This window comes from Zalophus californianus, chromosome 17, assembly GCF_009762305.2.
Source record: "Zalophus californianus isolate mZalCal1 chromosome 17, mZalCal1.pri.v2, whole genome shotgun sequence".
In the NCBI taxonomy this organism is placed as follows: domain Eukaryota; kingdom Metazoa; phylum Chordata; class Mammalia; order Carnivora; family Otariidae; genus Zalophus; species Zalophus californianus.
In genome coordinates, this window is record NC_045611.1 from 47,081,181 (window position 1) to 47,107,476 (window position 26,296).

The 26,296-nt window shown below is 40.4% G+C and overlaps 1 protein-coding gene across 7 annotated transcripts; it reads right to left on the bottom strand.

Moving 5' to 3' along the window:
• Positions 1 to 1,138: 1,138 nt before the first annotated feature.
• On the bottom strand, positions 1,139 to 25,672 carry LOC113936071 (zinc finger protein 780A-like). Of its 7 annotated transcripts, none has more exons than XM_027618968.2 (7): positions 25,477 to 25,672; positions 24,757 to 24,823; positions 19,442 to 19,496; positions 19,055 to 19,181; positions 18,194 to 18,289; positions 17,497 to 17,628; positions 1,139 to 6,280 (listed from the first exon to the last, which is right to left on the bottom strand). In XM_027618968.2, the coding sequence occupies exons 6-7, from the start codon at positions 17,534 to 17,536 to the stop codon at positions 3,420 to 3,422; spliced, it is 2,901 nt and encodes a 966-aa protein (XP_027474769.1). In that variant the 5' UTR covers positions 17,537 to 17,628; positions 18,194 to 18,289; positions 19,055 to 19,181; positions 19,442 to 19,496; positions 24,757 to 24,823; positions 25,477 to 25,672; the 3' UTR covers positions 1,139 to 3,419. The 7 variants fall into 7 exon arrangements, with proteins under 7 accessions (XP_027474769.1, XP_035581169.1, XP_027474768.1 ...); XM_035725276.1 differs by having other exon boundaries at positions 18,194 to 18,292; XM_027618967.2 differs by lacking the exon at positions 17,497 to 17,628.
• Positions 25,673 to 26,296: the final 624 nt, after the last annotated feature.

A 26,296-nucleotide genomic window follows, 5' to 3' on the forward strand; every position in this document is an offset into this window, starting at 1 on the left:
AAACTCAATAGCAAAACAAACAACCCCCAGATAATCTAATTTAAAAACTGGTAAAGAACCCGAAGACATTTTCCCACAGATATTCAAATGGCCAACAGGTACATGAAAAGGTATCACTATCACTAATCATCAGGGAAATGCATATCGAAACCACAGTGAGATATCACCTCACACCTATTAGAATGGCTGTAATCAGAAAGACAAGAAATAACAAGAGCTGGTAAGGAGGTAGAGAAAAGGGTACCCTTGTACACAATTGGTGGGAATATAAATCAGTGCAGCCACTGTGGAAAACAGTATGGAGGGTCTTCAAAAAATTAAAAATACCACTGCCGGGCGCCTGGGTGGCTCAGTTGGTTAAGTGACTGCCTTCGGCTCAGGTCATGATCCCGGAGTCCCGGGATCGAGTCCCACATCGGGCTCCCTGCTCAGTAAGGGAGCCTGCTTCTCCCTCTGACCCTCCCCCCTCTCATGTACTCTCTCTCTCTCATTCTCTCTCTCTCAAATAAATAAATAAATCTTTAAAAAAAAAATACCACTGCCATATAACCCAGCAATCCCACTTCTGGCTATACGTCCAAAAAATAAAAAATGAAATCACTATCTTTAAGAGATATCAGCACCCTCATGTGCATTGCAGCATTATTTACAATAGCCAAGAAATGGAAATAATCTAAGCATCCATCAACAGATGAAGGGATAAGGAAAATGTGGTGTGTATTTTATATTGGAATATTTATATGGAATATTATATATAATAGGGAATATTGTTCAGCCATAAAAAATAAGATAAAATCAAATAAAGGGCTAGTATCCAAAATCTAAACCAGCTCTTGTTATCAAGAAGTTATCAAACTCAGGGGCGCCTGGGTGGTTCAGCCAGTTAAGCGTCTGCCTTCGGCTCAGGTCATCATCCCAGGGTCCTGGGATCAAATCCTGCATCAGGCTCCCTGCTCGGAGGGGAGCCTGCTTCTTCCTCTGCCTCTCCCCCTGCTTGTGCTTGGTTCTGTCATATAAATAAATAAAATCTTAACAGCAACAAAAAAGTTACCAAACTCAACACCCAAAAAAACAAAAAATCCAGTCAAGAAATGGGCAGAAGACACGAACAGATGATTCTCCAAAGACATACAAATGGCCAACAGCCACATGAAAAAATGCTCAACATCACTTGGCATCAGGGAAATACAAATTAATCCTCATTTTTACTGTCCTGATCCTTATATTAGCTTAAGGTTTATTCTGTTTTGTCTTATAGCTTCTTGACCAGAAGGTTCAATTTTCTCCCCCCTAAGGTTTATCAATTTCTTATGTGCCAGACACAATAAAGGTACGGGGGACAAAGTGCTGAACAACAAAAGAAGGTTCTGGTCAAGGCAATCTTGGTTTCTTATATCTTATATCCTATCTCTCTTAAGGATATTAATTCTGTACAGAGTTTAGCTCCAGCCACATTCCACAAGTTCAATCATGTTTGCATTTTAATGCAATTCATTCCTGAAAAGTCAATTTCATTTTTAATTTTCTATTGATTCAGGATTTAAATACACGATTATAAATTTTCAAAGAGGTGACAGTCTCTCCACAGATCTTTACAATGGAGATCTTTACAATGGTATCATCTTATCCAAATGATCAAACTTAGTTTTACTAACAAAGCAATGACCTGTCATTACACGCTTTCTGACTTGTTGCAATATGACATACAAACATAACCTACAAAGTATTCTCCCCTTAAAACATTTAATCTGAACCTAATGGAGCCCCTAGACCCAATTTCCTTTGTTTTTAAAAATTTCATTTATTTGACAGAGAGAGAGAGAGCACACGCAGGGAGAGTGGCAGACAGAGGGACAGGGAGAAGCAGGCTCCCCGCTGAGCAAGGAGCCCAATGCAGGGCTTGATCCCAGGACCCTGAGATCATGACCTAAGACACCCAGGCACCATCCCCCCAGTCTCCTTTGTACAGAAAATACAAAGGATAGAAGGTGGCTAAATGACACTATACAGAAACATAAAATCTAAACAAATGGCAGACAATTTTCCTGGACGTCTTAGAAAGTCAACATTATTTAAGAATTTTTGAAAAAGAAATGTTCTAGATCCGTGGCTCTCTATAGTGCATACCAAAATCCCCTGGAAAGCTAGAACAAACACAGAGGTTCAGTGGACGTGGACCTTTGTATTTTTACTAAGATCCACAGATGATTCTGATACCCAAGAAAATGTGAGTCACTGTTGCAGACTAAAAAAAGAATAAAGAGCGCTAACAACCAAATACAGTACAGAATCTGGAATGCCTTCTTAGAAGATGAACCCCTGTAAATGGCATCTTAGAGGCCAATGAAGAAACTGATGAGATAAGATACTGTGGAATTATGGAAAATTTCCTTAAGGGTGATGATGGTACTATGGCTATATATGAGGTTGTCTTTATGTTCGGGAGATACACACTGATGTAATAAAGGGGAAAGTATCCTGGTGTCTAAAACATATTCTCAATGGTACAACATAAAATATACAGAAAAATGTCAAATTGTTAACAACTCTGAATCTACAAAGGGGTATATGGGTGTTCATTCTTTCAACTTTTTCATATGTGCAGCAATTTTCAAGATAAAGTTGAAGAATATATAAATGGGTAGGTTTTATTTTGCTATTCTTTTACTAATATTTATCTTAGCTCCTGGACAGAGACATAAATTACACATTTTCTGCCAGTTGATATTTTTATAGACAAATCACTTCAAATGAACTCTCCCTGATTCTTGAACATTTCCTCACTCACTAAATCCCTAGGGTTTCTTTCCAAAATTAACTTTTTGATGTAACTTAAGGAATAAACTCTTAATGGAAATCCTCTTGTATTCTTTACTTCCCATGAAATCTTATACAGAACAAGTTATTTAAAATTTAATAATTAAGGAATGGATGAGGTTTTTCTAAACTATTCACAATAATGCAATTTCCCTGTCACCAACAATGCTAATGAAACATAAAAGCTGTTCTTTATGAACACAAGCATGTGCCAAATACTCTTTCAAGGATTTTGTGTGTACTAGAACACCTTTATTCCCATAATTGCATTAGTATGTACTCACTTTTGTTGCCATTTACAAATGATGCACAAAGAGGATAGGCACCTAATGTCACACAGGTAGTGAAATGGCAATGGTGATAAAGCATCTGCCTCAGGTAGACGTTAGCTTACATTTGTTCCAACAACAGTTTTCCTCCAGTTTGAGTTTGAAGGCTTTTCTAAGTGTATGAAATTAACATACCTAGGAAAATATCTTTTATGATTAGTAAATTGTGAACATGAAGGCTACTCTGTATTTCTTTATAAACTTTCTCACCAGAATGTCCTCTCAACACTAAGGTGTTTGCTATGACTGTAAATCTTTCCATGTCACTCATAATCAAAATTCCTCACCAGTAGGAATACTGTACTGTTGAGCAAATCTCAGTCCACGATGAAAGGTCTTCCCACATTTTATATTCATAGAATTTCTTGCCACTATGAACTCTCTGATGTTAAGTTGTTCATATCCAGTGGTTTTCCCACATTCCTCATATTCATAGGACTTCTGACGATTATGAATTTTCTGATGTCGAGTAAGCTGACCATTCACAGTGAAGGCTTTCCCACATTCTTTACATTCATAGGGCTTCAGACCTGTATGAATTCTTTGATGGGCAATAAAAACTGACCTAAGTCTAAAGGCCTTCCCACATTCCTTACATCCATAAGGTTTCTCACCAGTATGAATCCTCTCATGCTGAATAAGGTTTGAGTTACAACTAAAGGTCTTTCCACATTCTTTACATTCATAGGGTTTCATACCTGTATGAATTCTCTGATGAGCGGTAAAGACTGAACTAAGTCTAAAAGTTTTCCCACATGCCTTACATTCATAAGGTTTCTCACCAGTATGAATTCTCTGATGTACAGTAAGTTCATAATTATTGCTAAAGGCCTTTTTACATTCCTTACATTCATAGGGCTTCTCACCAGTATGAATTTTAACATGTTGAATAAGGTTTGAGCTACGACTAAAGGCCTTCCCACACTCCTTACATTGATATGGTTTCTCACCAGTATGAATCCTCTGATGTACTCTAAGTTCGCTACCACAAGTAAAACATTTCCCACATTCCTTACATTCATAGGGGTTCTCACCAGTATGAATTCGGTAATGTCCAAGAAATTGGTAGTGATGTCGAAAGGCCTTTCCACATTCTTTACATTCAAAGGGTTTCTCACCAGTGTGAATTCTCTGATGTACTCTAAGGTCTATACCACGACTAAAGCTCTTTCCACATTCCTTACATTCATAGGATTTCACGCCTGTATGAATTCGCTGATGTTCAATAAGTTGGTACTGATGTCTGAAGGCTGTCCCACATTCCTTACATTCAAAGGGTTTCTCACCAGTATGAGTTTTCTGATGTCGAGAAAGTTGTAGGTGAAGTCTAAAAGCCTTTCCACATTCTTTACATCCATAGGGTTTCTCACCAGTGTGAATACTCTGATGTTGAACGAGATTCGAGCCACGATTGAAGGCCTTGCCACATTCCTTACATTTAAATGGTTTCTCACCAGTATGAATGTTCTGATGTCGAGTAAGCTGTGTCAGAAGAGTAAAGGCCTTTCCACATTCCTTACATTCAAAGGGTTTCTCCCCAGTATGCATTCTATGATGTTCAATAAGTCGGTAATGATACCTAAAGGCCTTCCCACATTCCTTACATTCAAAGGGTTTCTCACTAGAATGAATTTTCTGATGCTGAACAAGATTTGAACCACGATTAAAGCCTTTACCACACTCTTTACATTCATATGGTTTCACGCCAGCATGAATACTCTGATGTTGAACAAGGTTTGAGACACGATTAAAGGACTTCCCACATTCTTTACATTCAAATGGCTTCTCACCTGTATGAATATTCTCATGGCGATTCAGCTGGGTGAGAAGACTGAAGGCTTTCCCACATTTCTTACATTTAAAGGGCTTCTCACCAGTATGAAATTTCTGATGTCGAATCAGTTGTATATGGAGTCTAAAGGCCTTCCCACATTCTTTACATTCAAATGGTTTCTTTCCAGTATGAACACTCCGATGTTGAATAAGGTTTGAACCACGACGAAACATTTTCCCACATTCCTTACATTCATAAGGTTTCACACCTGTATGAATTCGCTGATGCTCAATAAGTTGGTACTGATATTGGAAGGCTGTCCCACATTCCTTACATTCAAAGGGTTTCTCACCAGTATGAGTCTTCTGATGCCGAGAAAGTTGTAGGTGAAGTCTAAAAGCCTTTCCACATTCCTTACACCCATATGGTTTCTCACCCGTATGAATACTCTGATGTTGAACAAGATTCGAGCCACGACTGAAGGCCTTGCCACATTCCTTACATTTAAATGGCTTCTTGCCAGTATGAATGTTCTGATGTCGTGCAAGCTCTATCAGAAGACTAAAGGCCTTCCCACATTCTTTACATTCAAAGGGTTTCTCACCAGTATGAATTCGACAATGTTCAATAAGTTGGTAATGATATTTAAAGGCCTTCCCACATTCCTTACATTCAAAGGGCTTCTCACTAGAATGAATTTTCTGATGCTGAACAAGATTCGAACCACGATTAAAGCCTTTCCCACACTCTTTACATCCATATGGTTTTATGCCTGTATGAATACTCTGATGTTGAACAAGGTTTGAGCTACGATTAAAGGACTTCCCACATTCCTTACACTCAAATGGTCTCTCACCTGTATGAATATTCTCATGGCGATTAAGCTGGGTAGGAAGACTAAAAGCTTTCCCACATTCCTTACATTTAAAGGGTTTCTCACCACTATGAAATTTCTGATGTCGAGTAAGTTGGACAAGAAGTCTAAAGGCCTTCCCACATTCCTTACATTCATAGGGTTTCTCTCCAGTATGAATACTCTGATGCTGAATAAGATTTGAACCACGACTAAAGTACTTCCCACACTCCTTACATTCATATGGCTTATCTGTAGTGTGAATAAGAGAAGTATGATGAGTAGAAGTATGCATCTTTTCATAGCTTATTATCTTTTGAGTGATATACCCCTCTTGATGTCCCTGTTGTCCCCTAAATCTATTTCTGCATTTTGAGTCATTTCTAAAATTGGAGGTTTTAAGGTCAAGAGTTTTACTTATTTGCTTTATACTCTGTTTAGGCAAATTTATTTCATGAATATCATTTTCTGGAGATAACTTCTCAGCTCCATAATTTGACTCCAAATCTGAAAGAAAAGGAGAAAGCAAACACATTTTATCTTCCTGTACACACATGCACAAAATCCACTAAATATATAACTAAAAATATACATACAGAAAAAAATTTTTTATATATTGAAGTATACATAATACACTTTCAGAGAATTTGAAAAAGGATAAGAAGAGCTCCAAAAATGAAGAAAGTTTATGTTAGATGGTGATGCTCATAATAGGGGAAGAGATTAACTTTGTGAAATTTAGGTGTTAATCAAAATCCTTTGGGAGACTTGTTACAAATATTGATATTCAAGCAACTCAGATGCACAGAATCAGAATTTTTAGGAATAAGTCATCAGATGCTGTATTTTTAACATCTCTATCAGATAATTCTGATGCAGATCAAAGTTCAAAGATCCATACTTAAAACTGTTTTGAATGGTTTGTCTTTACTCTTATACTAAAATCCAAAACCCTTACCACGGATAACAAGACCACCTATGAAGCCACTGTCATCCTTTGGACCCTATCTCTACCACACTGCCTTCTTTCAGTGCTTCAAACATATAACCTTTCTTCAATATCTTCATGCTTTGGTCAGACTGTTTAATCACCCAAGAATCCTGTGGCCTGAGCTGCTTGTAGGAGACAACATTCTCATTTTTAAGACTGAAAAGAAATGTCTTCCTCAGAACAGCTATACCTGCTGGCCCCATCTAATCTATATCCCTCTCCTCTATTCTCTATTCAAGAGTCTCATTCCTTGCCTTCACAATTCTGTTTTAATTATATGTTCATTCATTCATTAGCTCATTTTTCATTCTGTGTATTTTCTTATTCCTAAATCTGCCCAGGAGCAGACACAATCCTGATAGCATTCACCACTGAAATAATAAGCCCATAGCACACAACAGGTGTTAAGTAATTGGAAAACTATCGATAAAAGAAGTAAGGCTGAGAATAAAGGTATATAATGCAAAAATGAGGCACTGGGAAAGGCTTATCATAATAATCATTCAAAACTACTAAAATTGATAAATAGAACCATTCTCATATTACTTGTTTCAAATGGGAACAGATGCGTATCTGAGCCCAAGTGGTCATGTACATGTCACAATGGGAAAACAAACCACAGTAAACAGGTAGAAACTTGAAGCTTGAACCTTAACTAGGTTGACTGCCTGCTGAAATATATCACAAAGGTAAAGAAAATCAACAGATAACAACATTGAGATGACAGATGTTTGCATTACCTGACAAAGACTTTAAAACCATAATTGTGCAAATGTTTCAATAAGCAAACACAAATACTCTTGAAACAAATGGAAAAATAGAGAATCTCAACAAAAATATAGAGGATATAGGGAGAGTTCTGAAAAGATGGTGGAGTAGAAGGATCCTGGGCTCATCTCCTCCCACAGACACACCTAGATAACAGCCACATCAGTGTAACTATGAAAATGACCTGAGAATGGCAGAACAGACTTCCCACAGGCAATCGCAGAGAGTGGGGTGGAGATGCAGTTGGGAACGAAACCCCAGTAAGAATAACCACAAACAGGAGGGACACCACAAACACAAAGAAGCAAGAGGATCAGATTCCACACCAGGCACCCCAGGTATGGGGGACCCACACTGGGAAGATGAGTCCCATTACATTTGGTTTTGAAAACCAGTGGGGCTTAACTCTGGGTACTTCAGTAGGCTTAGGTTCTGGGAAAGCCAGAGGGTGACAGGAAACTTGAGTCCCTATCCTTTAAGAGCCAGCATAACAACCAACCTGCTGAGAAAACAGCAGAGAAGCAGCAGTTTGAAAAGCGCCTAGGGTATACACAAAGAACATTTATTTACTAATCTCATAATGTGTGCTGGAGGGATGGGAATCTTTAGGAAACTTCCCCAAGAACAAAAAAGCTGGTGGAACCATTCCCTGCCCACCCCCAACCGCTGCCTAGATAGCTGGAAGCTTTAGGGAACCAGTGCAAACACACAGCACCTACCTTGCTAGCACTGCATGCCCCACCTTCACATTCTCCCGAGGATGTGCCCCATCCAACCCACCCCACTCTGAAGGGGCTCCAGCCCCAACACACCATGCAAGCAGCACCAGTCGGGACCAGTGCCACTCCAAAGTGACTCTCGCTTTGTGGAGAGCGGAAGGATAACCACACACACCGGTGTGCCCACAGTTCCAGCAACTGAACCTTATAGTCAGCAGTACAGAGAGTACCCTGCTGATCAGTGCGACTTCAGCCCTGGCAGATGGATTAGGAGTAGGCACTTTGACTGCCAGCCCTGCCCACCAGTGAACAACAGGACCTGCCCCCTCTCAGAGGGCAAGGCAGGGAGAGTGCCTTGCAAGCTGGTACAACTACAGCCCCAGCAGACAGGCTGAGAGCAGGCATCTAGTCTGACTGCTGACACCACCGAACTGCAAGCCCCCAGTGGCCCCCAACAGACCCCTTAACAGCACAGAGACCAAACCTTGCCCAGAACAGGCAAAATGGGCCATTGCAGCCAATGGGCTGAAGGCAAAACAGGTTCTGCCACAAGAGCAGAGCACAGGCAACCCACATAGGAGACACCCCTGAAGCACCTCGTTCTGGTGAATGACAGACACTGTACCCCAGGGCACCATAGGACCTTCATAAGGTCACTACTTTCTTTCTTTCTTTTTTAAAATATTTAACTAATTTATTTGACAGAGGGAGAGCGAGCACAAGCAGGGGGAGCAGCAGAAGGAAAAGGAGAAGGAGACTCCCTGCTGAGCAGGGAGCCTGATGTGGGGCTGATGGGATCATGACCTGAGCCGTAAAGGCAGACACTTAACCAACTGAGCCACCCAGGTGCCCCGAGGTCACTACTTTCAAGATCAAAAGCTGTAAGTGACTTTCCTAATACACAGAAACAAATACAGTTGTATAAAATGAGAAGACAGAGGAAAATGTCCCAAAGAACAGGACAAAATCACAGCAAAAGGGCTAAATGAAACAGAGATAAGCAATGTATCTGATAAAGAATTCAAAGCAATCATCCTAAAGATACTCACTGGACTTGAGAAAAGAGTGGATGATCTTAGTGAGACCTTTGAAAACAAACAGTAAATATTAAAAAGAACTAATCAGAGATGAAAAACTAAATGACAAATAAAAATACACCAGAGGGAATCAATAGCAGATTAGAGGAAGCAGAAGAATGGATCAGGGACCTTGAAGGTAGGGTAATGAAAAGCAATCAAGTTGAACAGCAAAAATAAAAATAATAATAAAAAATGAGAATAGATTAAAAAAACTCAGCAACACCAAGTATAATAACGTTTGCATTATAGGGATCCCAGAAGGAGAAAAGAGAAAAATGGGGCAGAACATTTACTTGAAGAAATAATAGCTGAGGGGTGCTTGGTTGGCTCAGTCAGTTAAATGTCTGCCTTTGGCTCAGGTCATGATCCCAGGGTCCTGGGATCAAGCCCTGCATTGGGCTCCCTGCTCAGCAAGAAGCCTGCTTCTCCCTCTCCCTCTGCCTGCCATTCTGCCTACTTGTGCACACACTCTCTCTCTGTCAAATAAATCAATAAAATCTTAAAAAGAAAAGAAAAGAAAAGAAAAGAAATAATAGCTGAAAACTTCCCTATCTGGAGAAGGAAACAGACATCTAGATCCAGGAAGCACAGAGAGCCCCCAGTAAAATTAACCGAACAAGGTCCACACCAAGACACATGGTAATTAAAATGGCAAAAAGTAATGATAGAGAATTTTAAAAGCATCAAGAGAAAAGAAAAGTTATATACAAGAGACACTCTCTAAGGCTATTCTGTTGATTTTCAGCAGAAACACTGCAGCCAGAATGGAACAGCATGATATATTCAAAGTACTGGAAGGAAAACCTGCAACCAAGAATACTCTACCCAGCAAGACTATCATTCAGAATAGGAGCGATAGTCTCTCATACAAACAGAAGTTAAAGGAGTTCATCACTTAAACCAGCCTTACAGGAAATGTTAAAGGGAGTTCTCTGAATGGAAAGAAAAGGCCATAATCAGGAGTAAGAAAATTATGATAGGAAAAAATTTCACAGGTAAATGCAAACATATAATAAAAGCAGATTAATCACTTATAAAACCAGTATGGAGGTTAAAGCACAAAAGTAGTAAAATCAATCATATCTATAAAAAATCAGCTAAGGGAGTCACAAAATAAAACGATGTAAAATATGACATCATATGCATAAAATGGAATGGGGGGAGTAAAAATTTAGTTCTTTTAGAATGGATTTAAATTTTAGCAACCACCAACTTAATACACACTGCTATATACATAAGATGTTATATATGAACCTAACAGTAACCACAAATCAAAAACCTATAATAGATACACAAAAAAATAAAGAGAAAGGAATCCAAGCATAACACTAAAGAAAGCCATCCAACCACAAGGGAAGAGAGGAAGAGAAGAAGAAAGGAACAGAGAACTACAAAAACAACCATAAAACAAGTAACAAAATGGCAATAAGTACATATCTATCAATAATTACTTTAAATGTAAATGGCCTAAATGCTCCCATCAGAAGACTATGATGACTGAATGGATAAGGAAGCAAGATCCATCTATATGCTGCCTACAAGAAACTCACATAAGGCATAAAGACACATGCAGACTGAAAGTGAAGGGATGGAAAAACATCTACCATGCAAACAGAAGTGAAAAGAAAGCTGTGGTAGCAATACTTATATTGGACAAAATACACTTTAACATAAAGATTGTAACAAGAAACAAAGAATGACATTATATAATGATAAAGGGAACAATTCAACAGGATTTAACAACTGTAAATATTTATGCACCCAGCATAGGAGCACCTAAATACATAAAGCCACTATTAACAGACATAAAGGAAGAAACTGACAGTAATACAATAACAGAAGGGGACATTAACACCCCATTAAATCAATGGATAGATCATTCAGGCAGAAAATCAACCCAAGGAAACAGTGGCTTTGAATGACACATTGGACCAGATGGACCTAACAGATATATTCAGAACATGCCATCCAAATATAGCAGAATACACATTCAAGTGCGCATGGAACATTCTCCAGAACAGATCACATGTTAGGCCACAAAACAAATCTCAATACAAAGAAACTGAAATCACATCATGCATCTTTTCCAACTGCAATGGTATGAAACTGGAAATCAAGTGCAAGAAAAAATCTGGAAAGAACATAAATACATGGAGGCTAAATAACATGCTACTAAACAATGAATGGGTGAACTAAGAAATCAAAGAGGAAATAAAAAAATACATGGAGACAAATGAAAATGAAAACACAATGGTCCAAAATCTTTGGGATGCAGCAAAAGCTGTTTTAAGAGGCAAGATAATAGCAATACAGGCCTACCTCCAGAAAAAAGAAAAACCTCAAATAAACCACCTAACCTTAAACCTAAAGGGGCCAGAAAAAGAAGAACCAACAAAACCCAAAGCCAGCAGAAAGAAGGAAATAATAAAGATTAGAACAGAAATAAATGAAATAGAGACTAAAAAATAATGGAACAGCAATGAAACCAGGAGCTGGTTCTTTGAAACAAAATTGATAAACCTTTAGCCAGACTCACCCAGAAAAACAAGAGACAGGGCTCCAATAAAAAAATCAGAAACAAAGGAGGAGACGTAACACCAAACATCACAGAAGTATAAAAGAATACTATGAAAAATTATATGCTAACAAATGGAAAACCTAGAAGAAATAAATTCCTAGAAACGTATTTACAAATAATATATCCGATATGGGGCTAATATCCAAAATACATAAAGAACTTATATGACTCAACACCAAAAAGACAAATAATGCAATTAAAGAGTGGGCAGAGGACCTGAATAGACATTATTCCCAAGAAGATATACAGATGGCCAACAGACACATGAAAAGATGCTCAACCTTACTCTCATCAGAAAAACGTAAATCAAAACCACAATGAGGTATCACCTTACACCTGTTATCAGGGCTGAAATAAAAAAACACAAGAAATAACAAGTGTTGGCGAGGATGTGAACAAAAAGTGACCCTCGTGCACAAATTGGTGCAGCTACTGTGGAAAACAGTACGGAGGTTCCTCAAAAAATTAAAAATAGAATTACCATAGGGTCCAGCAATTCCACTACTGGGTATTTACCCAAATATGAAAACACTAGCTTGAAAAGATATATGGTCCCCTATGTTTACCATAGTAGTGCTATTTACAATAGCCAAAACATGGAAGAAACCCAAGTGTCCATCCACAGATGAATGGGTAAAGAAGATGTGGTTTATAGATACACTGGACTATTTTTTTTAAAGATTTGAGAGAGAGTGCGAGAGAGAGCACGAGTGGAGAGGGAGAAGCAGGTTCCCCGCTGAGCAGGGAGTCTGATGTGGGGCTCAATCCCAGGACCCTGAGATCATGACCAGAGCCAAAGGCAGAAGCTTAACTGACTGAGCCACTCAGGCATCCCTAGATACCCTGGAATGTTACTCTACTGTAAGAAAGAGTGCGATCCTGCCATTTGCAACAACATGGATGGAGCTAGAGGATATAATGCTAAGTGAAATAAGTCCTTCTTATTTCTATAAATAATTTCTATAAAATAGAGCACTCTCAACATACTCCAAAGGAGTGAAATCATTTATATTATATATGATATATATATGATCATATCACAAATATCATATTTCATTCGTATGTGGAATTTAAGAGACAAAACAATGAACAAAGAAGAAAAGAGCCAAACCAAAAAACCAGACTCTTTAAATATAGAGAACAAACTGGTGGTTACCAGAGGGGCAGTGTGGGAGGGGGATGGGTGAAACAGGTGAAGGGGATCAAGAGCACACTTACTGTGATGTGCTGGGTGATGTACGGCATTCTTGCATCACTATACTGTACACCTGAAGCTAATACAACACTGTATGCTAATTATACTTTAAAAAAGAGAAAGAGAAATATACAGAGGATATAAAGAAGAACGAAGTAAAACTTAGAACTGAAAACTATAATAATTAAAATTAAAATATTGTGGGGTCCCATAGCAGAATGGAAAAGGCAGAGGAAAGAATCAATAAACTTAAGATAGAACAAAAGATTCATCCAACCTGAACAAGAGAAAGAGAAAAGAATAAAAACCAAAGAAACACAGCAAGAAGGGAGCAGGAGGACAATGCTGGAAGTGCTGACATTCATACTGCCCGAGTCCCAGGAGAGGAAAAGTGTGCACAGCTGGAAAAATACTGCAGAAAAAAGGGCAAAAACCTTCCCAAACGTGGCAAAATTCATAAACCTGCAGACTCAAAAATCTCACTGAGCCCCTAACAAAATTCCACACCCGAACTTATCATAATCAACTGCTAAAAACAAACAACAAATGAAAATTTACTTGAAAACACCTAAAAACCACCACCACGGCACATTGCCTACATAATTCCTGAACAATGATTCCGTGCCTACAGGCTTCAATGAGAAGGAAGTAGCACAATGTTTTAAAGTACCAGAAGAAAAATCCAGCCATGAATTCTCTATCCTGATAAAATATGAATCCAAAATAAAGATGAGATAAAGACTTTTTTTTTAAAGATTTTATTTATTTATTTGAGAGAGCGAGAATGAGAGACAGAGAGAGAGCACATGAGAGGGGGGAGCATCAGGAGAAGCAGACTCCCTGCTGAGCAGGGAGCCTGATGCAGGACTCGATCCTGGGATTCCAGGATCATGACCTGAGCCGAAGGCAGTTGCTTAACCAACTGAGCCACCCAGGCGCCCCTGAGATAAAGACATTTTTAAATGACAGAAAACTACAAGAATTTGTCCCCAGCAGACTGAGTCTAAAAGACCTGATGAAGGGGAGCAAGGGTGGCTCAGTCACTTAAGCGTCCCACTTTTGATTTTGTCTCAGGTCATGATCTCAGGGTCATGAGATTGAGCCTGACACAGGCTCTGGAGTCTGCTTAAGATTCTCGCTCGCTCTCTCTCTCTCCCTCTCCCTCTGCCCCTCCCCGCCTCTCTCAAAAAAAAAAAAAAAAGTAAGATAAAAGACCTGATAAAGAAAGTTCTCTAGAACAAAGTGGAAAAAAAAAATCTGGAGCATCAGGAATGAAATAAGAGTAAAAGAAACAGTAACATCAATACAATAGACCATCTTTTCCTCTCGAGTTCTTTAGAACCCATTTGACAGCTGGAAGAAGAATCGTACTGTTGCGTTTTTGGTGTCTGTAGAAGCAATGCTGGTCTAGCACAAACGTTAAGACAGTGACAGCACAGAGGACACTACATAGTGATAGGTGAGAACCACTGACTGACAAAGGCAGGCAATAAAACAGCAACTTCAGTATGATCTTTTGTGAGCACAACAGAAACAACAACATAAAACAGCTAAATGTGTATGTGTAAAGTGTGGAAATATAAGCGGTCAGGTGGGAATTACTGGAGAGTGTGACTGAGGGTTACATTTTTTTTTTTAAGATTTTATTTGAGAGAGTAAGCGCAAGAGAGAATGACAGAGAGAAAGCACGAGCAGGGGGAGGGGCAGAGGGAGAAGCAGGCTCCCCACTGAGCAGGGAGCCTGACGTGGGGCTTGATCCCCGGACCCTGGGATCATGACCTGAGCCGAAGGCAGACGCTTAACTGCCTGAGCCACCCAGGCGCCCCACATGTTCCTTTTGCATTCATATAGGACATTTATAAAAACTGACCATATGCTGGGCTATAAAATAAAGCACTCTCAACATACTCCAAAGGAGTGAAATCATTTATATTATATATGATCATATCCTATATTATATAATATCGTGATATATATATAATGATATATCAATATATTCTCTGGCCACAATAAAATCATTATAAAACTCAATATCAGAGATTATTCATTTCTTTGGAAATGGAAAGCCATACTTGGTTGACCAAAATCACAGTAATCTATACAGAGACATGACGTTATGTGATTCTTCACATGATGCTACTAGAATCTATTGTGGCGCTTTCAAAACCAAATCATGAGAAAAAATTTTAAATCACATAAATTCAGAATGTCATGGTTTAAGTAAACTAGCCTGGACTTAGACTCAAAAATAAGAGAGAGAGAGAAGCCAAAGTAAAAAAAAAAAAAAATTTAATTTAGTTAAAATAAATTTTAAGGCACAAAAGCTCTTTAGATAAAAAGGGACTAAAGAAACCTACTAATAAAAAGAATTAGTAAAAATAAAATGTTTTAAAAAGAAACCTATCCATAAATCAATTCATGAACTTTGACTGAATCTTAAACTGAAAAACACTCCCACAAAACCAAACAAACAGAATAAAATTTTTAAAGAGAAATGGGAGAAATTTAACTGTGAACTGTATTGTAGACGATACTCCTGAAATATGGTGATTTTCTGAGGTGTGACAATGATGTTATTTGGGTTAAGATAATGAAGCTAATTAGGAATAATGAAAGGTTATTAGGACCTTTCCTATTCTTAGAAGATGCAAAGTGAAATGTTTAGGTAACACGTGTCACAACATCAGTGACTTAGACCTACACACGGTCCAGCAAAAAAGGTTTCAAACATTTAGATACATAAATACATATAGCAAAGGTGGCCAAATGTTCACAACTGGTGAATCTAGTTTTCTTTTTTTTTTTTTTTAAAGATTTTACTCATTTATTTGAGTGAGAGAGAGAGAGAGAAAATAAGTTGGGGGAAGGGGCAGAGGGAGAAGTAGTCTCCCCACTGAGCAGGGAGCCCAACATGGGGCGTGATCCCAGGACCCTGAGATCATGACCCGAGCCAAAACCAAGAGTCAGCTGCTTAACCAACTGAGCTACCCAGGTGCCCCCAAAATGGGTCACCTTTGAAAGGATGTCAGAAACCAACTCATTATTCAGAAAATTAGTAAACCAAGGAAAAGAATATTTATCTTCAATTTTCCAAATGATCTGTATAACTGAGTAACAGTTAATGTAAAGTTTCTTTTTACAGGTGCATTCCAGCTAATTAAGAATAAATGACGGAATTCGAATATCCACCAATTTACAACCTCTAATGAATTAAGGGACATAGTAACTGCCTGTCAGTGGCTGCAGATATTACTAAAATGAGAAATCCAGATATCACATGCCAGTGGACCGAAGAATATCATCATCACCTAGGGGAAAAAAAAGTTTCCCAAAAGTCTGATTAAGCTTCTAGACCCAACTATCATTTTACAGGAAATAGACAGAGGTACATGTTCCTCCATACCACCAAGATGCCATCAGCAAAATCCAGATGGTGTGAAACTATGTGACAAATGATCTAATTTAATCAAGAAAAACCTGGTAACAAAAAAAATCAAGGGCGCCTGGGTGGCTCAGTTGGTTAAAAGACTGCCTTCAGGCTCAGGTCATGATCCCAGGGTCCTGGAATCGAGCCCCATATCAGGCTCCCTGCTCCGCGGGAAGCCTGCTTCTCCCTCTCCCACTCCCCCTGCTTGTGTTCCCTCTCTGGCTATGTCTCTCTCTGTCAAATAAATAAAAAATAAAATCTTTAAAAAAAAATAAATTAAATAAATAAATAAATAAAATCTTTAAAAAAAATTCAAGAGGAACCTTTAATCTAAAAGAGACTTAAAAGACTTTTTTAAATGACAGGGAAAACAAAATCAAACTGGAGAAGTTCACTCAGACAACAAAGCTCTAGAGAAAAACCTTTCCTGCAAAGAGACCACAATAGGCTTCCGGGAGAGCTGGCAAAACCGTAACTCACGACCTGGTGGTTAAAGGTGTACGGGTACCTTAGGATATTTAATCATGCAGTTCTTTGTGTTATGTGGCTTTTTGTATTCTTGTCATACTTAGTTTGTTTGAAAATGAAATGAGGAAAACTTTTAACATAGATCAGAACATGGCTCTAAGTAACTCTTGGAAAATATTCTATGTTCTTCACAGTGACGATCAGAACCTTGTAGGATCTGGTCCTGGCCTAACTCCCTGACGTCCTTTCCCACCATCCCTTCACCTCTTCTGCTCGAAACTTCTTATTGCTCCCGCTCAGGGCCTCTGGGTGTCCCGCTCACACTAGACTGCTCTTGCCCCGATTTGTGGCCTGAACCTTTCCTTCACGACTCTGTGCAAGCACGCCCACTTCAAGACATGCCTTAACCATCCAAGCCTGTCATTCTCACTTCATTGCTCCTATATACTTGTCTGCACAGCATCATTCCTGACAGTACTGATTTACTCATCTGCTTACTTGATTGATCCATGTCTTGCCAACTGCAGGTAAAGTCCATGAGAGCATGAGTCTATCAGTCATGTTCATTTCACCATACAGACAGTGCCAAGCACAGTGCTTTGCTTGGAGTGGACCCTCGATAAATATTTGCTGAATATATGAAAACATTTTTTAGACACTGGAAACACATACAGAAATTTAAATGCAAAAGCAGAGCTGGAAAGCAGCTGGATGCAAAATATATGTTAAAAGGTTACACTGGGGGAGGGGAGCGCCTGGGTGGCTCAGTCAGTTAAGTGTCTGACTCTTGATTTCAGCTCAGGTCATGGTCTCAGGGTTGTGGGATCGAGCCCCACGACGGGCTCCATGCTCAGCGTGGAAGTCTGCGTGGGGTTCTCGCTCTCCCTCTCCCTCTGCCCCTGTTCATGGGCACGCGCTAATAAATAAATAAAATCTTTAAAAAAAAAAAAAGGTTACACTGGGAAAGAGGGCACTCACTCCACTAAAAAGAGAGGAAATAAAAGAACAAAAATTAGAGATGATTAGCAAAAGATGGAGTTCCTTTGAAAGCCCACACTGTGTGATCTTTATTTCCTTCTCAGATCTCGGGCATTTTTATCCAACAGGCCTTGGGTCTTTGAAGGCATTTTCCCAAACCACATCTCAAGGGTATGACCCCTCTCTGACCCCCTCTGCTGGCTTCTCCCCTACTCACCTGGATACCATCTGCTTGTTTCTCTCCTTACAACCACCCAGGGCTCTTTCTCTTGCTCCAGTAAGGTAATCACATCTGGCTTAGAAATGGAACTTCCTGCTTAAAAACAAAAAAAAAGAAATGACATGACACATGATGTAGAAAAAAAATTTTTTAAATATACAAAAAAAGCCCCACAAAATGGTTGAGATCTGGTTAAATTTGTAGTAATATTTTTTTAGAGGGGAGGGGGGAGAGGGAGAGAGAGAATCTCAAGCAGACTCCACACCCAGTGTGGAGCCCAATGCGGGGCTCAATCTCATGACCATGACCTGAGCTGAAATCAAGAGTCAGACGCTTAACCAATTGAGCCATCCAGGCACCCCTAAATTTATAAAAACGGACATGCCCGTTTTCAACATGACAAATTCCAAACGATTTCCTTGGGAATAAGAAGAAACTCAGCTATTTCTTAAAAGCCCTGAAACTCACAGTGAAGAAAGCCAATATTCCAGAGAAGAGACACTAATAATTTATTAAATTATTGTTTTAAATTAAGTTAAATTATGAAATTAAATTAAAATTTAAATTATTAATTATAACTGTTCAATACTAATTTTATTGTATATGTTAATTAAAGATTGTATTTATTTATTTGAGAATGAGACAGCGAGCAAGAGCATGAACGGGGTGGGGGGAGGGAGAAGCAGGCTCCCTGATGAGCAGGGAGCCTGATGCGGGGCTTGATCCCAGGACCCCGGGATCAGGACCTCAACTGAGGTCCAAGGGCAGATGCTTGACTGACTGAGCCACCTAGGCACCCCTTTATTGTAATTTTAATTAATCTTTAGAATGAACTACTACTGGGGGAGATAGTCTTACCCAGAGAGACCAGGTTGCTGTAGGTCTCCAACATCACATCCCTGTACAAGGCCCTCTGAGCAGGGTCCAGGCACTCCCACTCCTCCTGGGAGAAGCTGATGGCCACTTCCCCAAATGACAGAGATCCCTGAAACCACACACACATGCATTACCAGGACACTGAAGGAAATTACTTGCGGTGAACAGAGAGGAGGTGAAGAACCGCGGGGCAGGACAAGAGCAATATGGCGCTTTGCAGGGTGCCTACAAGTTCTGGAAGAATCTTGCTGCTGCACAGCAAACTTGCTGTGTGCTGTGAGATAACCTACTGATCCCCGCAGGGCAGAGAATGGCTAAAAAAAAAAAATGTGAAGTCATCATATTTCAGGAGAAGAAATACCAACTTACATAGGCCATGTTTTTAGGATGATAAAATTGGTCCATCTTCCTCATGCTTCCCCTCCTAGATAGAAAAAAAAAAAAAGAAGGGCTTAAGCCAAGCTGTGCCTCGGTGCTCTCTAAGGGACTCAAATTAATACAATTTTTTCTTCCATTTCTATGTCCCAACTACTCCCTAAAACTCCTCTTCCATCCCTCTCTGCTTCACACAATCTCCCTTTCCCTTCCTCCCTCCACCTCTCCTCCTACCCACCCCCCATACAAATTGGCATGAAACATGAGCAGCCTGAACAAAACAAGCTCTCCCCCAAGGCCTGGGGAACCCATCCTCCAAAATATGAGGGAGCATGAAGGATCCTCCATTCTTGGGACACATGACTAGGCCTAGGGCTGGGCTCCCCATCCTGCTCGGTGCAGATTGTCCTCCCCCCGTCCCACCTTGCAGGCCTGAGAAGGGGTCACATTATCCAAATCAGAACCTCTTTGTGAACTCAGGATTGGAAGAAGTGGGGCAAGGCATGAAAATTGGAAGGATGTAGATGGGATTGCTCAGGCAGCGTTTGGCTTTCCAAGTCCACCGAAGCCAACTGGTTAAATATGGCAGGGCATCCGTGTAATGGGATACTAAGTAGTCATTACATGTTCAAGATACACGGTCAGCAGAAAACTCAGGTTACAAAATAGGATGCAGAGTATGATTACATCTATAAGATATATATGTATATATATGAAGACTAACAGACATTGACAGAAAAAAATTCTAGAAAATTATATGTCATGTTAACAGTTCTTGTCACTGTATTGTGGCCCCAATTCTCTACTTTTTGCTCAAGAGTGCTTCATAATTGTATGGCAAGGCGTTAACTTGGAATGTATATACAGTTATATTTGTAAACACATACATATATGTATGTGTATGTTTAAATATATGTATGTTTTTTCCTATGAGGAAGCTGTTCTCCAAATCAGATGAAAGGCAACCTTTTACTTAGACAACTTCCCTACAAACGTGGAAAAACTCAGGATATTCTAATAAACTCTTGTTTTCACTTAACGGGTTTGTTTCATTTCCCAGTTCTTGAACCAACACTAAGATGTCTACGTTTATCTGAGCAGGTTACAATAATTTCTAGAAAAAATGTCTGAGCAATGTCTTACATACATTTGATAGTCTCACACATCCTCTTCTAAACCTATCATTTCAGCCACAGTATTCCCTCAACAGCCACTGTATCATCTTCCACTATTAGTCACTTTGCATTTAACAGATTTAGAATTTCCAACAGTTTCTTTAATTCTATACAAATCCCATGGGCTTATAATTTGGTCAAAGCGTGGTGACTCTATAGACCAAAAGAGGCATATTTCCCGTAAACTCTCAAAGTACGGTAAATGACTTTTTCTGATAGGCTTTGTCATCCCCTGCTATACACTTATTCTTGTTCAGACTTCACCTTCTGTGCTGGAGAAATAAGAAACCTAAAAGAACACTAAGAAAATTCAATGGAAGTACATAATGACACATACATAATGACACATGACATAGTAACTGCTTAATATTAGCAGTTAATATGTGTCATCATTATTGCTGAGGATAAAGAAGATTACATTTGTTAAAGAAACTTAACTCCACTGTTTCCCTTTTTCTTGTGTAAGTCATAAAATATAGTGTAAGGCCTGCTCTTTCTTAGAATATTCAGAGCTTAGCCTGGAGAATGCAATTCTTTTTTTTTTTTAATTTTTTTATTGTTATGTTAATCACCATATATTACATCATTAGTTTTTGGTGCAGTGTTCCATGATTCATTGTTTGTTCATAACACCCAGTGCTCCATGCAGAACGTGCCCTCCTCAATACCCATCACCAGGCTAACCCATCCCCCCACCCCCCTCCCCTCTAAAACCCTCAGTTTGTTTTTCAGAGTCCATCATCTCTCATGGTTCGTTTCCCCCTCTGACATACTCCCCTTTTCTTCCTCTCCTGTTATCTTCTTTTTCTTTTTTCTTAAAATATGTTGCGTTATTTGTTTCAGAAGTACAGATCTGTGATTCAACAGTCTTGCACAATTCACAGCGCTCACCGTGGCACATACCCTCCCCAATGTCTATCACCCAGCCACCCCATCCCTCCCACCCCCAACCACTCCAGTAACACTCAGTTTCTTTCCTGAGATTAAGAATTCCTCATATCAGTGAGGTCATGTGATACATGTCTTTCTCTGATTGACTTATTTCACTCAGCATAACACCCTCCAGTTCCATCCACGTCGTTGCAAATGGCAAGATCTCATTCCTTTTGATGGCTGCATAATATTCCATTGTGTATATATACCACATCTTCTTTATCCATTCATCTGTCAATGGGCATCTTGGCTCTTTCCACAGTTTGGCTATGGTGGACATTGCTGCTATAAACATTGGGGTACACGTACCCCTTCGGGTCCCTACATTTGTATCTTTGTGGTAAATACCCAGTAGTGCAATTGCTGGATCGAACGGTAGCTCTAATTTCAACTGTTTGAGGAACCTCCATACTGTTTTCCAGAGGGGTTGCACTGGAGAATGCAATTCTTAAAGAATCACATTAGCAAAGAGACAAGGAGAAAAGGAGCCTTTCAGCACAGAAGCCTCAGAAGGAGAGGCAATGGTATTATGCTCTCTCTCACAGACCCAGAAATGAATGAAAACGATGACTTGATTAGATTTGTTTTTCGAACTGATTCTGATTCTATTCTACAGAAACAAAACTCTTGTATTCACACAGAAAAAATAATTGGAAAAATATAAACCAAAGCATCAATAATGACTACCTCTAGACGGTGGTACTATAATTTTAACTTTCTTCTTAGGTTCCTTAAAAAGAATAGTTTTGGGCGCCTGGGTGGCTCAGTTGATTAAGTGACTGCCTTCGGCTCAGGTCATGATCCTGGAGTCCCGGGATCGAGTCCCGCATCGGGCTCCCTGCTCGGCGGGGAGTCTGCTTCTCCCTTTGACCCTCTTCTCTCTCGTGCTCTCTATCTCTCATTCTCTCTCTCTTAAATAAATAAATAAAATCTTAAAAAAAAAAAAGAAAATAGTTTTGCACTATTCCATCATCAAAAATACACAACAAAGGGGCGCCTGGGTGGCTCAGTCAGTTAAGTGTCCAGCCCTTGATTTCGGCTCAGGTCATGATCTCAGGGTTGTGATATCAAGCCCCGCATCAGGCCCCACACTGAGCATGGAGCCTGCTTAAGATTTTCTCTCTCTCTTTCTGCCCCTCCCTCCCCTTGCTCACACACTCTAAATAAACAAAAAACCCCAAAACAAACAAACAAAACCCCACAAAAGAGTTACTTCCAAATTAAAATTAAAATAAAAACAGAGCTATCAGGAAGTGGGTACTTCCAATCATTAAAGAACCGAGCTTGTCATGAGAGTCAACAAAGATATCAATGTGACTATAACAAGTAACAGCGACCAGTTCTAACATCCTTTGGCTGTATCTCACCAATATAATTAGAAATTTTCATGTTCAAGATTCTTCTCCTAAAGAACATAATGCAGGTAAGTGGCACCTGCAGACTGAGTAAGGAAATGCATGGGATATACACAGTACCATGCTCGGTTCTCTTCTTCATTCTATGAAAACATAATTTTGGAGAGAATCCTTATAGATTGCCCTCCCTTAGTAAATGCGATTCATATACAACATCTTGGGTACTACCGTTCCTAACATGAATACTGCTTAACACGAGATCAAATGTTTTCTCTTTTCATGATTGTTTATGAACATAATTTTCTTAAGTGCGTAATACCCCATCACATGAGTCTAGTGTGATTTGCTTAACTACTCAATTTGTACAAGATCATTTTAAATATCACTCCAAGTATCACAGTCTTTTAATGCTAGACCAGGGTTTCTCATCCTCAGCATGAATGCCATATTAAGCCAGATAATTCTTTGTTGTGGGGGAGAATGGTGGGGAGGGTTATCCTGTACATTGTAGAATGTTTAGTAGCATCTTTGTCCTCTATCACTGCCCCCCACTGTGGAAACCAAAGTTGCCTCTAAATATTACCAAACATCCCCTGGAGGGCGAAATCACCCCCTGTTAAGAACTACTGATCTGCACTGATGAATCCAAGCCTTCTAGGTCATGCACACTTTGAATAATCTCATGAAATTATATACTTTCCCCATAAAGTCCACCATAACACTTTGGTATACTATTTCAAGGGATTTGTGGTCCTCCGAGACCATAAATGGAATCACAACAACTCAGGTTAAGCATTTTTATTCCTTTTTTTTGGAGGGAGAGAGAGGGGGAGGGAGGGGCAGAAGGAGAGAATCTTAAGCAGGTTCAATGACCAGCATAGAGCCCCACACAGGGTTTGATCCCACAACACTGAGACCATGGCCTGAGCTGAAATCAGGAGTCAGATGCTTAACCAACTGAGCCACCCTGGCAGCCCAAGAATCTATATCACTTGAGCATCTCACTTGTTTTCTTAATATGCAGGCAGCAATCACCATGGATCACATATTCCTAATGCCCCTGCTGTATAGAAATTGAGAGGAATGAGCTAAAACACACATAAACAACAGCTAAAACATATCAAGCATTTACTGTATGTCTGACACCGCTCTAAGGGGCTTTATACGTATTAACTCATCTGACGTTAATTACAAACCTGAGACAGCCAGAGAGAGAAATATTTCAACCCAGATACTCTGGATCCACAGCCCCTACTCTCAACCACACTATAATGATTCTCAATCCACACAAAAGGAAGCCCAACACACAACTCGAGCTGCCAAACTTCAAACAGACATGGCCAATAATACAAATTTCAACTGATGGAATGCCCTGGAAAAATCCTGGCTCTTACTGATACCAACTTCTGTTGCTATCACTTTCCCATTTCTGAAAGCCTCAGACTGACTAAAATCAACTAACCATCTCCCTTGTTCCCTTGCTTTGGAAAGCAGGCCCTTAAAGACCAAAAGATATCCAGTGTGTGATTCCACCTAAACACTAATTTCCTTCTTACCAAATCAGAGTCTATTTATAAAGCTTTAGCATTAATCACTGGAGTTTTATTTCCGTGTCATCTTAGAAAAAGGGAGTGCTCAAGAAGATATGAACAATTTACCAAACTGCTTTTGGTATTTACCAAATTATTTACCAAGTGAATATTAAGTGAAGAGGTGAGGGGCAATGGGGGACCAAATGGTGGGGTATCAATTTGCACGTCTCCCTACATTTCCTGAAAATTTCCTGGAACCTCTATATTCTAAAAACAAAAACGCATTTCTTATGCAAAACAAAGCAGGAACTCACCCTTGACTTTAGAGGTGCAGCAATAATACTCTCACCCTTCTCGGGGTCCTTTTGGATAATGGTGCGACTGGGGAAGGAGAAGGAGAGCATGAGACCCCAGGCTTTTCTTGAAGCGCAGACTAAATTTGAAAGCACCCTCCAGGGCCACACCTCCCTTACTTCGCACAAAATGGGATGGGAGTAAAAGGAGGACTCGATCCCCGAGTTCGAAGCTGGTTCCTGGGGACAGAACTCTGAGAATGCGGTAGTTCTGAACATGTAGCTGCCCCCGTGGGGGCCCCAGACAGGCACTTGCAGCTCTAAAACTCCCATCCCAAGTCCAGGCCCAGGCTTTCTGGGGGGGAGCTTTCATTCTAGGCTCAGCATCTGGCCTCCCTACTGGGGCCATTGGTATGCTGCAGCCACGTGGCTGGGAGGAGAGAAGACGGACGAAGAGGCGGGCCACAGGTCCCCGTGACAGACAGACAGACAGACAGACACACACACACACACACACACACACACACACACACACACACAGCCATAGCAAAGCGCGCTCAGCGTCCACACGCCCCCCGTCCCCGTCACCGCAGCACCGCTGCACCAGGCGCGCCCTCACGCACCCCCCCCACCACCCACACTGCGGTCGCACAATCCCTCTGCTCGCTGCGCGCGCGCGCTCTGCCGAAACTCCTTCGGGTGCCTGTCAGCGCCCTGTCCTGAGCGCCTCTCTCTGCCCACCCACACTGGCGGGTCCCTCCGGCTGGGATCCTGCTCAGTAGAGGCCTCTGGCAGCCACGGCGTCCTTCCTCGACCTCGGGGCCTCACCCCACCAGGACATCGACCCTCGGGTGCCGGAAGTGGCGGCTAATTCGGCGTGGTGGCCCCTGGGAAACGCAGTCTCAAAGAGGAAATGCCTCGGAAGCCTAGAGTTCTGCGGCTCAGATTGTTCCCGGCATGCAACTTAGGCCTGCCCCTAACGGAGCCCAGCCCAGTGGTTTGTGGGAGTTCCAGCCCCGCCGCCCCCAGGAGTGCGCAGGTGCAGGCTGCTGGTAACTGAGGATTCCCCTGAGAGAGCATTGCTTGTCAGAGCCTCTGTAACTTACTTTTCTCATCTTGGAGAAAAATGCAAGCGACCTTAACTATTAAAGAAGGCAGTCTTATATATAGAAAACCCTACAGTCTCCACCAAAAAACGTGGAATAAAGGGATTTAGTAAAGTTGCAGGATATAAACTCAATTGTGTTTCTGTGCGCTAACAACAGACTGTCTGAAAAACAAATTAAGAAAACAGTCTCGGGCGCCTGGGTGGCTCAGTTGGTTAAGCAACTGCCTTTGGCTCAGGTCATGATCCTGGAGTCCCGGGATCAAGTCCCGCATCGGGCTCCCTGCTCGGCGAGGGGCCTGCTTCCCCCTCTAACCCTCCCCACTCTCATGTACTCTTTCTCTCTCTCTCTCATTCTCACTCTCTCAAAAATAAATAATAAATAAATCTTAAAAAAAAAGTCTCATTCACAATAGCATTAAAACCAATACAAACTTAGGAACAAATTTAACCAAG